At 39.6% G+C, this 15,280-nt stretch overlaps 1 protein-coding gene across 2 annotated transcripts in view; it reads left to right on the forward strand.

The window, feature by feature from the left end:
• Tmprss7 (transmembrane serine protease 7) overlaps positions 1-15,280 on the forward strand; it is a 37,190-nt gene that overhangs the window by 12,860 nt on the left and 9,050 nt on the right. For both annotated transcript variants that reach the window (XM_052158336.1, XM_052158337.1), the window contains 5 exons: positions 1,134-1,264; positions 2,454-2,566; positions 6,560-6,666; positions 11,612-11,748; positions 13,147-13,254. In XM_052158336.1, coding sequence (XP_052014296.1) covers positions 1,134-1,264; positions 2,454-2,566; positions 6,560-6,666; positions 11,612-11,748; positions 13,147-13,254 — 596 coding nt within the window. The remainder of the gene's footprint in view (positions 1-1,133; positions 1,265-2,453; positions 2,567-6,559; positions 6,667-11,611; positions 11,749-13,146; positions 13,255-15,280) is intronic.

The following is a 15,280-nucleotide window of genomic DNA, read 5'->3' on the forward strand; positions in this document are numbered from 1 at the left end:
GTAAGAGGAAGACTCTCTAGTTGCTGGTGAACAGGGTTTTCATACTCTCTCTATACAATTTCTTTGCCTACAATAACTAATTATATTCACTGTGACCATGACTGATCCTGATACCCCTGATACTTTAACAACTTTTAAATATCTGTAAGGTTTTATGTTTGTTGTTCACTTGTAGTAAACAAGACTCTCAAAGTCCACGTAGCAAAGACTTTGGGAAATATGCAATATATATCATATATTTTGTGTAATTTGACTTTCACTATGGATTGAATAACATCCATTATATCAGTAGAGCACAAGAATAAATATCCTTTGATGATAGAGTCACATTAAACAATTAAAATTTTCTTTAATTCCAAAGTTCCCATGTACTCGTTATAGAGCAAAACAGGGTCAGAAAAAGTAATAGCAATTACTTTACAGGTTCCTTCTCCAGCCAATTTTTGTTACATTTTTACAAAAATCTATTTATTCATATATTTATTGAATACACAAATACTTAATCTTAATTTTAAAGATTTTAAATGTATCTTAATTTTAAAATTTAATGGTAAATTTCTTTATGGGTGCTTAATGTCCAATAGACTAGTGATGGCAATTAAACTTTATTTAGGTGCTGTGTTAAAAGGGCATGTGGGTTATCTTGTTTTTTAACAATAGTTATACATACCACAGTGCTTTATATGTATGCATCTTTATATTTTGGTGAGTAACATACATGTTAATCTTCCAAACACAACATATACTATGCAATGGAGAGTAAGTTCACTTGTGTCTCCCCTCAGTAACAGCTTCTTCTCAATCTTCCAGACACTAGGTGCTGTTATCTCATGCTGATCTTTTGAGCTCTGATCCATTGAGCTAAGCCATTATATATCATTATAGATCCCAAGGGGAGTCCAAGGATGAGCATCTGAGAAAATCCTTTGCTAGCATTACTAGGCAGATGCATCTACATCTCTTTACGTTGTATCCCATCTGTAGAATCTTACAGCTACTCACTGAGGAAGGTCTGACCAGCAGAGGCTCACACAGAAGAACTGAGTGCTGGCTCTAGAGATCTGTGGGATGCTGTAGTATGGAGACCCATTCATGAAAGAAGCAGTTATCCATGTGTTGTTATCTGGTTGCAGAATCTGTGAACCCACAAGAACACTGATGTCCTTCATTTCTACAAATAATATCATGCTGGTGACACTGAAGTCTCCTTACGTACGGAGGCTGGCAGGGATCCGAGCATATTTTGAAGTCATTCCAGAACAAAGTAAGTCTTCTCCAATGTAAACAAGTTACTTGTGATCCTTGTTGAGGTGTTATGAGCTTTCTGTCCTGGGATTGGGTTGTAATAGTAGTTGTGGCAGTCAGAAGCAGCATAGTGAATCCAGTAAAGAACTGCTCATATAAAGATGTTCATTAGGTAACTCAAAGGGGTAAAGACGAATTGAAAGTGCATTTGGAAGAGCAAAAAGAAGATCGGAACTAATGTGATTAAGAGCTTGGAGGAAGGAGCCTGTGGGTGAAGCTCTGGGCTTTCAGCAGATACCATGACTTACCTGCTCCTGGAGTCTCTGAATCCAGAACTGTGCTTTAAAGAAAGTAGCCACATCCTAGAGGTTCATGGCTAAAATGAGGATTAGAAACTGTGTCAAAAGTTTAAATTGATGACATGACTGCCCCATGGTATGGTTAAATGGAAGGCTTTGAGAGAGAGAGAGAGAGAGAGAGAGAGAGAGAGAGAGAGAGAGAGAGAGAGAGAGAGAGAGAGAGGACCAGACCAGAGGCATCTGGAAGAATCTGGAGCAGAAAAGAGCAAGTAGTAAATGGAACATGTCCGGTAGACTGGACCTGGCCATGAGAGAAATAGGAGCCCAGCAGAAAAATAGAGAAAGGGAGAGGGGGTTGGAGACAGAGAAGGAGAGGGAGAGGGAGAGGAAGAGAGAAGCAGAGAATTAGACAGACTGCCAGGGTTATGGGTATAATGAGTAGCTAGGGCAAAGGAAGCAAGGAAGGAGGAGGAGATGAGCAGGTTAGTAAGGCAGCATGGCTTTGAGAAGTGCAAGGGGCACTTGTGATACTGAAGGAGCCTGGAGACCAGCACCCACTTTAGTGTGCTAATAGGAACCACAGATAGCCATTGGTCCCTTCTGCAGGGATAAGAGAGATAACTTCTTTTGATAGAGGGGACTTGGCTTCATGAGTTCCTGAGGAATGCTGGCTTTTACCTAACCTCCAGAAATTGTCCTAAAAGCCAGGCAGATTTCTTGATATCTGGACTGTCTTTTGGAGTTTTGGTAACTAGACTTTCCTGTGGACCTAACATTAGCTAGATATCCTTTGGGTGCTATTTCTTTGAAGAGATAAGATTCAAAGCTTTGCAAATGTGCATGTGTAAAGAAATACCTGTAGCCATAATCTCATCATACTCATCCTTGTGTGTGGATACTTTCTTTCAGAATGTGAAAACACAATATTGGTCAAGGAAATCAACAGCTTTGAAGGGAAAATCTCAAGTCCGTATTACCCAAGTTATTATCCTCCAAAGTGCAAGTGCACCTGGGCATTTCAGGTAACCTAGATCTTCTCAGTATCTTAAAGGAAAAATACTCTGTTTTAGTAAAATTTAACTTTTACATTTTACACACTTTTTAAAAAATTCTAAGAATAATATCATTTAAGGTTAGGAAATATAGAAAATTATAAAGTGAAATTTTCCAGTCTATGTCTCCTGGTGTCAAGTTACCTACTACTCTCAGCTGATTTAATAGTATTTCTCCAATCTATTTTATTTTTTATTAATTTTTAAAATGTAAATATATTGTTGGGATCAAATGTAAAGGATCAAAGAATCATTTTAGTAGAGATAGTGCCACTTCATAATGGAAATTAATAAAATGATAAATTTGATAAGATTTCTATTCTGTTCGTAAGAAACCGAAATATAACATTGTATGAAATATATATACCTCTTCCTCTGTGGCTTTTAAAGGCATTGCTCACTGTCTTAAATCTTGGTCTTAAGGCTACTTTTTTCTCATATTTCAATAGGATCTAGAAATGAAAAATGCCACTGTCACTCATTCATTAGTGTAAATGGCAAACATATCATTTGAATTCATCCATATGTAACTGTGGGCTTGAAATTCAAGTACTAAAATAGACCCAAAATCTGAAACTAAAATATGAATTAATTCATACTGGATTTCAGTAGGGGGAGGCAGTTGACAGGCTGATGAGTCCTCCTTATCTGTGACTTTCACATCTGTGGATTCAGCCAGCGGCTCTATTGAATGTGTGACTACATTGAACATAGACAGACCATATTATTGATATTATTTCCTAAACAACACAGCATAACTGATTTTACAAAATTAGTGTATGGCATTAGCCATTATGAACAATATGGATATTTAGAGTATGTGAGAGGATCCATATGCAAGGACATTTTGATTTGGAGATGTGAAGGGTCTATGAACCAATCCTTCCAAGATATTGAGAGACAGCTGTATGCAGTATGTCACATGCCACATGGTGACACAATGCTTGAGGGGAAAATGAAGATTCCAAGAAGGCATGATAACTGGGTGGGAAGGAAGTCAAAGGGTGTTAAGTAGGAGGTCAGAGAAACCAAGGGGGAATATTTGCAGAGAAGCTGAGGGAAAGAGGGATTTACCTTATAGATGCCTGGGTAAAAGCATCATGCCAAGGAAATGGCTGAGGTGAGAAGCCAGACACAGGAGGGATGTGTGATTGTTTGTACATATTTAACCAAACTTAATACTTGAAATGATTTTATTATTTTAACTAAGTCTGATGATTGATACAATGCCCCAGTGACAAGTATCTTTACATTGCTTAAAGTTGTTGTCTCTATAGTACAGACACTTATAAAATAAGAGTTAGATCTTCACCCTTTTCGAATGATCAGAAGGTTGGGCAGATAAGAGGGGAGGAGAGGATAAATGGACGAGTTGAGAAAGAAGGAGGGAGAAATACAATTTCCTCTTCTTCAATCCCGCTAATCCTCTTGAGCTTGTTCAACAATCAGAATAAAGAATGCACCGTTCTTAAAACTCTGTCAAATGTCTGAAATTCCTTTGATGCTAAGTAAATATTGATTCTCTAATAACTTAGGTACTTAAAATGAAAACATATAAGCACTGATGTGATTTTTTTCTTTACTCATAATGTAAATAAGAATAATGGATTACTTACTATTTCACTAACTGAGGATTGGGGACTGTAGAAAACAGTTTATAAAGGAAAGGGCATACCATACCAGGAAGGGAGCAAGGAATAGAGGAAGGGGCATAGAAGGAATATGAGATTAAGGTCCATCAGACCTTTGCAGGCTTACCTGAGTCACATAAGTTCCCTTGGAGGGGACTCACTTGTTCCTGCCTCTGTGAAGGAAATCTGCAGGCATCTTTGCCATAGAGAGTTCCAATGGTTCTCTGAGATAACGCCCTGTTCTTCTTGAGTCCCTCAAATGAGTTTACAATAAGGGCGACACACTGGACAGAGCATGGCTGAGGTAAAAGATTAGCTTTCATTTCCTAACCTTCAGAAAGTTACTTACCTTCTATTAGCTATGCTTTTTTCTTCTATAAAATGGGAATCATATTACTGGCCTAACAAGTTTATTATTGTGTTCAAATGAGAACAATAAAGTGTCTGATTTTTCTTTCAAAAGTGGGTACTGATGGATGGCTAAATATATTTATGCTAGAGAGAAGCAACTGTATACATACACATGACATAAACACAATACATACGCAAAATCAAGCATCTGTTAGAACAACATGTCAATGGATAAGATCAGTCTAAAGAAAAATATAATAGGATTGAATTATAAAATATTTCTCACAATTTTTAAAAATATATTTTCGTGAACCTTGTATATGAGCTCTTGGTATACATCCCCTCCCTCTACCACACCTCCTGTGTGTTTCTTTGATCCCAGACAGACTCATGATATTTTCTTAAATTATAATTGTTACAAGTATATACAATTACTGAGTCCATTTAGTTGTTGCTCATATATATAGGGTGTGTGTGTATGTGTGTGTGTGTGTACAGTTGCTCATATATACAGATATCCATGGATAATCATTTTGGGCAATCTATGCAGCAGCTCCTCCGTAGATAAAACTGATCCTTCTTCTCTCAGTGTAGCTACTGACCATCTGAGCTCTTCATGTAGGGGCAGAACTATATTGCTCACAATAGCATGACAACTAATATTGCAATTATACTGGTCTTCTTCAGGTCAGTCATATGTTGATATTCTGTGGGTGCATATTACCATTTTAGGGGACACTATCCAGCAGCAAGTGCACTGTGCCTCTGACTCTGATAATCTTTTCACCTCACTTCAGCAGTTGTCCCTGAGCCTTAGATATAGGGGACATGTTGCAGATGCATCAGTTGGAGTCGGGCACCCCACACTCTGCATTTTGATTCCCTTGTGTCTATGCAATAGTTCCAGTCTTTATAAAAAGAAGCTTATTTGATGAGGAGAGTCACATCATCTGAAAGGATAAGTATTTAGAGCACAGAATTATAGTGAATTAAAGTCTAGGGCCTATGACCATCCAATCTTTAATAGCTGTCTAGGTTTACAGTACCTGGAATGGTTTCCCTCCTAGCCATCAGATGTTGGTTACCTAGGAGATAAAGGTGTCATTATTGCACAAATGGGGATAGCTGGTCTAGCTAGACATTCTTGTGGCTTTATGGGCCTTATACCTGGGTAAGCCCTTGGCACCATGCATAGTTCTTTCCAATCCTATGAGTGACAGTCTTCAGGAAGGCGCCTTCTAAATCAATTCCAGCTCAATTCCTCCAGGTCCTGTATCTGAAACGTGTGTCCTCAGCAATAATGTGGTCTTGCCTTCAAGTACTAGAAGGGAACTGAGGGCAATGGGAATAGTTCATTGTTTTGGGGAGATGTGTATTCCTCTGACCATCAGCTACCAGGGAAGTTTTCCATGCCTGGCACTGTGGTTTTGGTTAGATAGTACACAGCTCTTGGGAGGAGCACTGTCACCCCATGTGATGTGAGTTCATTAACATACATCCATAAACACACACACACACACACACACACACACACACACACACACACACACACACACATTATCCAAAAAGATATGTGTGTGAATGTGTGTTTATGTGTGTCCTTAGCTGTATTTTTGAGTAATCTTATAAAATAAAGTGTCCCTTTGTCATTTCTGCATGTCCTTATCTCCCTTTTCACTCCCCCTTTGCATTCCTTATTCCCCCCACCACCCCCACTCCCCCCTGCCTCCCCACCCCCCCACCCCCGTTTTTCCCATTATCTACATCATAGCACCTATTTCCTACTATCCTCCTCTCTGGAGTTCCTTCTCATGCTCGCACGATAGTCTATCCCTCCAATAGCTAGCTAATACCAACAGTAGAACGTCCTTAAAACAACAAGCCAAAACATGAGTACTGAGCGAGCCAGGACATTCTGAGTTGAACTGTGCTCTTTTACTGAGGCTTTTTTTTTTTTCTGACTCGATGTTTGCTTTTTCAGACTTCCCTATCAACTCTTGGCATAGCCCTGAAGTTCTACAACTATTCCATAACTAAGAAGAGTATGAAGGGCTGTGAGCACGGCTGGTGGGAAATTAATGAGCACATGTAAGTTGTTTTCATATGTGAAGAATCAACCGGAAGGTATCCTCTTCTTCAGGAGCCTGCAGTTTACTGACAGGCGGAAGCTTTGGCTAGAGGAGTTCAGAGACATAAATGTGCCAGCGGGCACCTGTGGTTTAACAGACTTCAGCCTCTCAGCCTCTCTGTGCTGCGGGACTAGCCAACAGTGTATTCTACATCTTACAAAGGGATTTGCTAAATGAAGTGTTCAATCCTGAACCCAGTGGTAAAAATAACAAGGGGCCGCTCTGGAGGTTCAAAACTAAGAGACTGCTAGCTAATTTTGTATTGTAGAAGGGGCCTAGCTGACCTGGCTATATCCTAAGACTGGAAAGTGGTTGATCAGAAAAAAAATCTCAGACATGCAGGTGCGTGAGATTCCTGAATCTGCCAGGTAGGTCATATCAACACATTTCCTAACGTGTTCCTCAGATATTATTGGTATCAATTTGTTCCTAAAACTATAATCAGTGTTTAAAATTCAGATGTGATCTCTCTTGGTAGGAGAATAGCTTTCCAAAGAAGTATCCTGTGAGTTAAAGGATTTGCCAGCTAATTCTTTTACTTTCTTTTTTGGTTATTTTACTTATTTACATTTAAAATGTTATCCCCCCCCCTTTCCAGTCGCCTTTCCCCAACCCTCCTCTCATTTCCCCCCCTGCCTCTATGAGGGTGCTCCCCCACCCATCCACACATCCCTGCCTCAGTGCCCTGCATTCTTCTACACTGGGTCATCAAGCCTTCATAGGACCAAGGGGCTCCCCTCCCAGTAATGCCTGATGAGGCCATCCTCTGCCACAAATGCAGCTGGAGCCATGGGTCCCCCCATGTGTACTCTTTGGTTGGTGCCAGCTAAAGCTAAATTCTTTTCTCTTTGTTATTTTCTGAATTGAGCTTTCTTTCTAAGAGCTTCTTTTTCCTTCCTCCTTTCTTTCTTGTTTTTTAAAAAAATTTCTTTTGAGTGTGTGTACATGTGTGTGTGCGTGTGTGTTTGCATGTGTGTGTGTGTGTGTGCATGGTACTTGCATGTGAGTGTACATGTGTGAATAAGTATATGTATACCCATGGTGACATCATGGAGGATGATATCAGCTATCCTTATCTTTTTGAAACTGTGTCTCACTGAACTGGATTTCACTGTTTTGTTTGTGTTTGTTGGTTGTTATTGGTTCATTAGTTTATAGCTTGGCCATCTAGCCAGCAAGCCTCAGAGATTCTCCTACCTCCATGTTGCCAGAGCTGAGGTTACAGATGCATGTTACATCTAGCTTTTTATGTAAGGGATCGGGATTCAAACTCTAGTGTGGATGCTTGGACAACAAGTACTCATCTAACTGAGGTGTCTGCACAGCCCTCTAAGAGTTTTTTCTGAACAAGGCATCTTTTCATTTGTTTAGAGCCTGTCTACAAAATAGTTATAGCCATGTATTTCCTGAAAGAGCCTTATTTAAATCCCATTATTAAAACATGCTCTTGTAAGACTCTGAGGAGCCTTAACTTACCAGAGACCCCTGAGTGAACAACATAGAGATGATGCAAAAAGCAAGAGGAATTGTATTTAATCCAGCATGCTGGGGTCGCCCTACACATGGGGAAAGAACGACCATGCACAGTCTGCATAGCAGGCCTTTTTACAGTTCTCAGGGTAGCCACCATTAGGAACAATGTGAATGGCAGAACAGTGTTACCTTTAAACTGATTGGCTATTAAGGAATGGAGTAGATGGCCAAAGGTCTCAGAATAACTCTGGGCCTCCCCTAGCCACAGGGACCTCGCTGTGGTCTGAGGAATGTAATTTAGCCTTTCCCTGAAATATAGCTTGAGCCAAGTATCTATTATTATTTTGTTGTTTTTATTTTGTTTTGTTTTGTTTTATGAGACAGAGTTTCTATTTGTAGCCCTGGCTGTCCCAGAACTCACTATGTATGTTAAGCTGGTCTTGAACTCATAGAATCTGCCTGCCTGTCCAGTGCTGGGATTAGAGGTATGTACTACCATGGCCCAGCTTCAAGTATCTGCTCTATAGGATCAGATTCAAATTGCTTAATAACTAGGGAAAATTAATCTTTTTGATTAGCGTTGTTTTTAAACTTGTTTTTGTTAGCATTCAATGAGACATTGTAAACTCTATGAAAAGCATGTGGACATTCATTTAGTTCTAACATGCAGAGGCAAAGGGCAGGTGGAACTTGCAAATTCCAGGCCAAGTAAGGCTACATAGTGACTTCCTCATCTAAAAAAATACAAATAAAAATAAAAAAAAACATAGCAATGTATCCCTAAAGCTTCAAGAACACTTCCTTTGATGTACAAGCAAAGTAGAAATTCTGGCCATATACTTTTACACATTGTTTGTGGAGTTGTCAGTCTAAGAATGAACAAACTGAGAGAAGATGCCCCTCCTCCCCATAGCTAACAGGTATGGTACATGTTATTTCGCTTCAAGTAGAAGAGTCTTCTCCCAACCAAAATTGGGAGAGTTTCCTGCCCCAAATATTTTTCCCGAAGCAGAGGTTCTTCCTATAGCCCTCCACATCAGATACACTCCTATCTGATTCATCTGATTCTGCTTGTCCCCTCAGAACTTAAATTCCCAGCTCCTTCCATGTTAGTCATTTCCACCTAGAGAAGGAAGACTCTGCTTTATAACCTCAAAACTGAGCTGAGATGTAGGTCAAGGGAACGTGGGATGCAATGGGGAAGCACAGAACAAAACAAAACAAAAGACCCAAAACCCAATACCCAACCGATCAAGCAAACAAACAGACCCCCTAATGGTGATGGGGAGAAATATAACATTCTCCCTGAAACAACAGACAACATGGACTGGGATATTTGTATTTGGGGCAGCTGGATGCAGTACTGCAATCTTAGAAGAGAGAATAATGACTTGCCTTTGCATGACTCCAGAAATGCAGGCCTTTGGTGTCTTAGAAAGTGCTAGAGTCTAGCACACAAGGGCAACTAGTGTGGCTCTGGTTCAGTAAAAGCATCTTTCCATTTGAACTTTAATGAATTCCTTTGCTTCTTTGTGATTCCCATTCCTTGTCCTGTGTCCGTGACTCTCCCTGGATTCCTGCGACCTCTCCCGGTTTACACTGCTGCTCCATAAACTACCATGGTGCTCTATAGCACACTAATCATCTTCAAAGTCAAGGCCAAGCATGGGTGTAAAGGCTCCTTTCTCCTCAATCCCCTCCTTAGCATGTGTGTTAATGCTCTTGTTACTATGGCAAAACATGAGACAGAAAGCAGGAAGGAGTTCCTTTGACTGGAGGTTTCAGGGGATTTCAGTTTGTTGTGATAGAGAAGCCACCCTGGTAGGACGGCGTAGTCTGGTCTTCAGAAGGACGGGGCAGCTGGCTATATTGCAATTCTGACCAGCAAGCAAAAGGTGAGGGGTGGAGGTGGAGGTGGGGGAAGACACTGCAAGAACAATGTACCCCTTGGGGTACCCCTAACTATCTTCTTGTTAGTTGAGACCTGACTTTTAAGAATTTGTATTCCATAACAGTGTCAGCAGCAGAGGACTGTTTCAGATACACAAAATAGTGAGAGATCCCCTTTCACACAAAAACCATAACGATACACTGAGATGAGCTCATATTTGTAAAACAATTCCAGATGCTGATGGAGGTCCATGATAGAAAGAAATAATCACTTTGAGACACAGATAACACAGTGGATGTGTTTTCAGAGTACACAGTGCTCAACATGGCCAGTTAAAAGTATGAATCTAAAAGCTTGATTTGGCTTCAGACCCTCTTCTGTGTGTTCTAGTAACTGGCTATATATATATACTCTCACATTCTAAAATTCTGTCCTCTGCCAAAGACTTCTGAATAACACGGGAATGCCTTGTGTTTTTTCTTTTCTTTTCTTTCTTTTTTAAATTTTTTTAAAAGATTTATTTTATGTATGTGAATTCACTGTCACTTTCTTCAGATACACCAGAAGAAGGCATCAGATCCCATTACAGTTGGTTGTGAGCCACCATGTGGTTGCTAGGAATTGAACTCAGGACCTCTGGAAGAGCAGTCAGTGCTCCTAATCTCTGAGCCATCTCTCCAACTCCCATGTGTTTTTTTTTTCAAGCTGACAGCATCATAGGTAGTGATTCTGAATGCCAGCCTTGAGTCCCAAATGCCTTGGGAGCCTACAGTGCTTGGCATTCACAGGTACCATGTTAGGATGCGGTCACCTACTCAATTCTTAGATCAGCTGTTTCCCACACAGACTTGACAGCTTTCCCACTGGAAAAGCCTCGCCTACAGAGGGCAGTAAACTAACTTATCTTGCTGTAAAATAATATTCTATGCTCCATTAACTACAATGTTCACATAGTGAGAATTATTAACCATAGTGACATTTCCTCAAAAGGATACCGGGAGTCCAGCTGGCACGATGCAATGGGAAATAACCAAAAGGTCAAGGAAGGGAATACTGTGGATAGGTGTTACTCCTTTGAAATGTTGCCAAAGACAAGCCCTGCCGTGCATATCAGATTTCAATTTAGATTGAATTAATGTTGTTGTCTTTTGCCTCAATTGTGGGTGGATTATTTACATATTGTCAGCATGTGCTCACAGAGTCTACTGTACAGAGTGGTTCATGGATAAAAGCGGGCCATTCTTGTTACACATTTTTTAACAGTAAAAATATGCAAACTGGGAGAAATTGATCCACTGTTCTACTCACTTGTCCTGTTAGTGAAGAAAGCAATGGGTCAACGGGACTGTGCCTGTTTTGTTTAGTAAAGGCAGAATTACCACAAAAGTCCCACAATACAAAGAAACTGTTATTCTTAACTCTACTAGAAGCACCTCGGTTTACAGGAGCTGAAGGACCGAAGCATCCTTCTTGTTCATTGGCAATGGGACAGTCTATGGGACCTCAGGCAACATGACCTCCTCTGTTCCTGTCTCCTCAGGTACTGCGGCTCCTACATGGATCATGAGACCATTTTCCGAGTGCCCAGCCCCCTGGTCCACATCCAGTTCCAGTGCAGTTCCAGGCTTTCGGACAAGCCACTTTTGGTAGAATATGGCAGTTACAACATCAGTCAGCGTAAGTTTGGGGTCATTTCCTTGGAAAACCTAATGAGCTCTTAATGATAAAGCAAGGCCAGTTCTTCTTTACTGCAGGTCTTGAGAATTTAAGGAACTAATACTGCTTCATTTTTGTTATTTACTATTATATATTTATCTTTAAAAATAGGTAAATAATACATACTACAGAATAAGATATATCAAATTACATATTAGTGATATATTTTAAATTATAGAAAAATAACTTTTTGATATTATTGACATATAATTGAAATACAGTTTCTCATACGACTTCTAACAGATAGAAAAGCCCATATTTTGGTCTTCCTTTCATGTTTTATATCTTTCCCTCAATTCTCCTCCTTATATCTTTCCCTCAATTCTCCTCCTCCTCCTCCTCCTCCTCCTCCTCCTCCTCCTCCTCCTCATCTCTCTCTCTCTTTCTCTCTCTCTCTCTCTCTCTCTCTCTCTCTCTCTCTCTCTCTCTCTCTCATTTTTTCCTCTGAGACAAATTCTGTGTAGCCTTGACTAGACCATGTAGTTGAGGCTTGTGACCATCTTCTGGCCCCAGCCTCCACAGTATCAGGATAATAGGTGCATGGTGCCACACTCATCCTGATATTTAGGCTACTCATAATTCCTTGTGATCATGGTGATTATACCAAAATACAGTGGGTCTATGGTGTCATTTTGTATTCTCTTTGGATGCCAATGACTAGGAAGAGCCAGTTGGTTGAGAGGATTCAAATGTCGCCTTTCAGAAAGTTGAAATTTATACAGGAAACCACAAGACCCAGCCAGGAAATAGACCTAGAAAAGACAATGAGGGAAGTGGTTGAAGCTGCACGGTATAGATAATGCCTCAGAGATGTTCTCATCCCCTTTGAACAGAGACAAGGAAAGTGATACAGTGGAGCACGGCTTGAGAAAAGTTGAGTCTCTCAACTTTATCCTACTCTGCCAACTCCCAGCACATGTGCTTCTGCATGGACAGTGCTACATTCTGATAGTCAGAGAGCTTGCATTTTCATTGGGGACACAGGAGAAACACATGATGATGCTCTCGCAGATCATCTTCTCTGTTCATCTACACACAGCTGGCTTGACTGTGTATTCTCTGTTTTATTCACATAGGAGGAAAAGAATTTATTATTTCTGTAATATTCATGATTAAGCTCAGGTTCAATGATTTGATCTTTGGTCAATAACCTGATTAAGTTAGAAGGAATGATGGACAGTGAAGAAGGAGGCAAGAGCCCTGGACTGTGAGACTAGAAACTGGTCTTACTATGTTTAACATTTGGAGCACTAATTTACTTTTATTCCTTGCTTATTGAAATGATGCATTAAAATTACTCATGATGTATGACTCTTAGGAACCCAGTCAAGAGTTTCTGTGTTTTTCTTTTGCTGGTAGCTTGCCCTGCTGGATCTTTTAGATGTTCCTCCGGTTTGTGTGTCCCTCAGGCCCAGCGCTGTGACGGAGTGAATGACTGCTTCGATGAAAGTGATGAACTTTTCTGTGGTAGGTGTAATACAATTTCATTATGAGTAACTTCTTGGAATCATTGGTGCTGGTGGCTGACACCAGTCTTTGTAGTTGTTGCATGTCTGTCCCTAGCTATCCCAAAACTTAGTGGCTTAATGAACCCAATCATTTCTTCATGTATTTATGGATGATTAGGTTCCCCTTAGGCTGAGTGGCCCAGGCTCAAGCAATGCCATTGTGTGCTAAGCTCCTTCCAGGTTGGGATCATGGCTATTCTTTACAGTACATTCTTTATGGAGCCAAGGAGCTAATAGCAACCAAAGCAAGGAAAAGCGACATAAACACATGGCATCCCCAAAGGGCTGGCCTCATGGTTCATATTCTGTTGCTCTGAAGAACTCACATGGCTAAGGCCATAGTCAAGAGGGAGGGAAATTTACTTTCTATACCTTGGGTCATGACATGGCTAGTATTCATACTTTGACCACAGGGAGTAAAGTCTTGTGGCTAATGACCTAACCTACCACAACTGGGTGTAAACACACAGATCCTATACCTTGAGGCACTCAGAATCTGTAGGAAGTTCAGTGTGGTTGCCTATACAACAGAGGTGTGGCAAACCAACTGGACAGCTGTGTAGTCATTTATTTTTTCTGTTATAGTTACTCTTTTCTATTGAAAGGGATTTTTTTTGGCTTTGGTTTTTGTTTTTCATGCAATATATTCCAGATTCTGGTTTCCCCTCCACACATTCCTCTGAATTTGTCATCTTTCTCTACCCATGGCAACTCCACCATCTTTTTTTTTCTCTCTTTAGAAAACAAGTAACCAACCAACCAAAACATAATAAACAAATGAAAAGAAATAACACACACACACACACACACACACACACACACACAGAGAGAGAGAGAGAGAGAAAGAGAGAGAGAGCCCCAAACCTGTAAAAGCACAAAACTAGAAACCTTAGTATACAATCAAAAGACAAGTAAGATAAAAAAGAAAAAGAAAAAATAAAAATATATAAAAATATAAAATATAAAAAATATATAAAATATACAAATACAAAAAATGCCAATCAAAGCAATAGGAGACAAACGTTTGTAAAAATACCATTGGGCTTGTTCTGTGTTGTTCAGCTACTGCCCTTAAGTGTGGTTAGTATACCCAGTGAGACTCCACAGGAGAAAACTAATGTTTCTTTTACAAGCAGATGTCAGTTGGAGATAGCTTCTTGTTTAACTCACGTCCACTTCCCTTTTTTGAGTGCTGGGTTCTGGTCTGGCTTGAGCCTATGGAGGGCCTTGTGCATGCTGCTACAGTCTCTGTGCTCACATGTGCATCTGGTCCTGTTCTGTCTGGAAGACACCGCTTCCTTAGAGTCCTCTCGATCTTGTAGGCTTCCTGCCTCCCCTCTTCTTCATACATATGGACTGCTGGTAACAGCTAAGGGATGGACACAGGATACTCCTAGTCTAGACAGATAATATATATGACAGATAATATATATCATGATTTTTTCATTGTTATTTACAACCTATTCCTGTATCTATTTCTAGTTTATAGGAAAATAGGAAGATAGTTTAAGGACAATATAAAGTTATTGGCAACAGTTTTTAAATACTCTTGTAGCAGAAATGGTATGTAATCTTTCCATGTCTTTGGAGAAACATTTCATTTAATATAATACAGTTATATAAAATTATATTCATAAAATGACCTGTGCATCTACAACTGTGTGTGTGTGTGTGTGTGTGTGTTACTGGGATCAATCCTAGTGTTTTTCATGTGCTAGGCAAATACTATAACCTTGAATAATATAATATAATATAATATAATATAATATAATATAATATAATATAATATAATATAATATAATATATAATCCCTTTATATACTTTTAAACTGACAAAAAATCAAACCTTCTTAATTTATGGCTCATTAGCAATCTAAATCTATGAAATCTTTGATAAATTTCATATTAAGAAAATAGATGCTGACGATTTTAGTGATTGAAGGGTTATTTTGTTTTGTTTTATTTTGATTTATTTATGTTTTTTGT

The sequence above is a fragment of the Apodemus sylvaticus genome, chromosome 15 (genome assembly GCF_947179515.1).
Source record: "Apodemus sylvaticus chromosome 15, mApoSyl1.1, whole genome shotgun sequence".
NCBI classification, from domain to species: Eukaryota; Metazoa; Chordata; class Mammalia; order Rodentia; family Muridae; genus Apodemus; species Apodemus sylvaticus.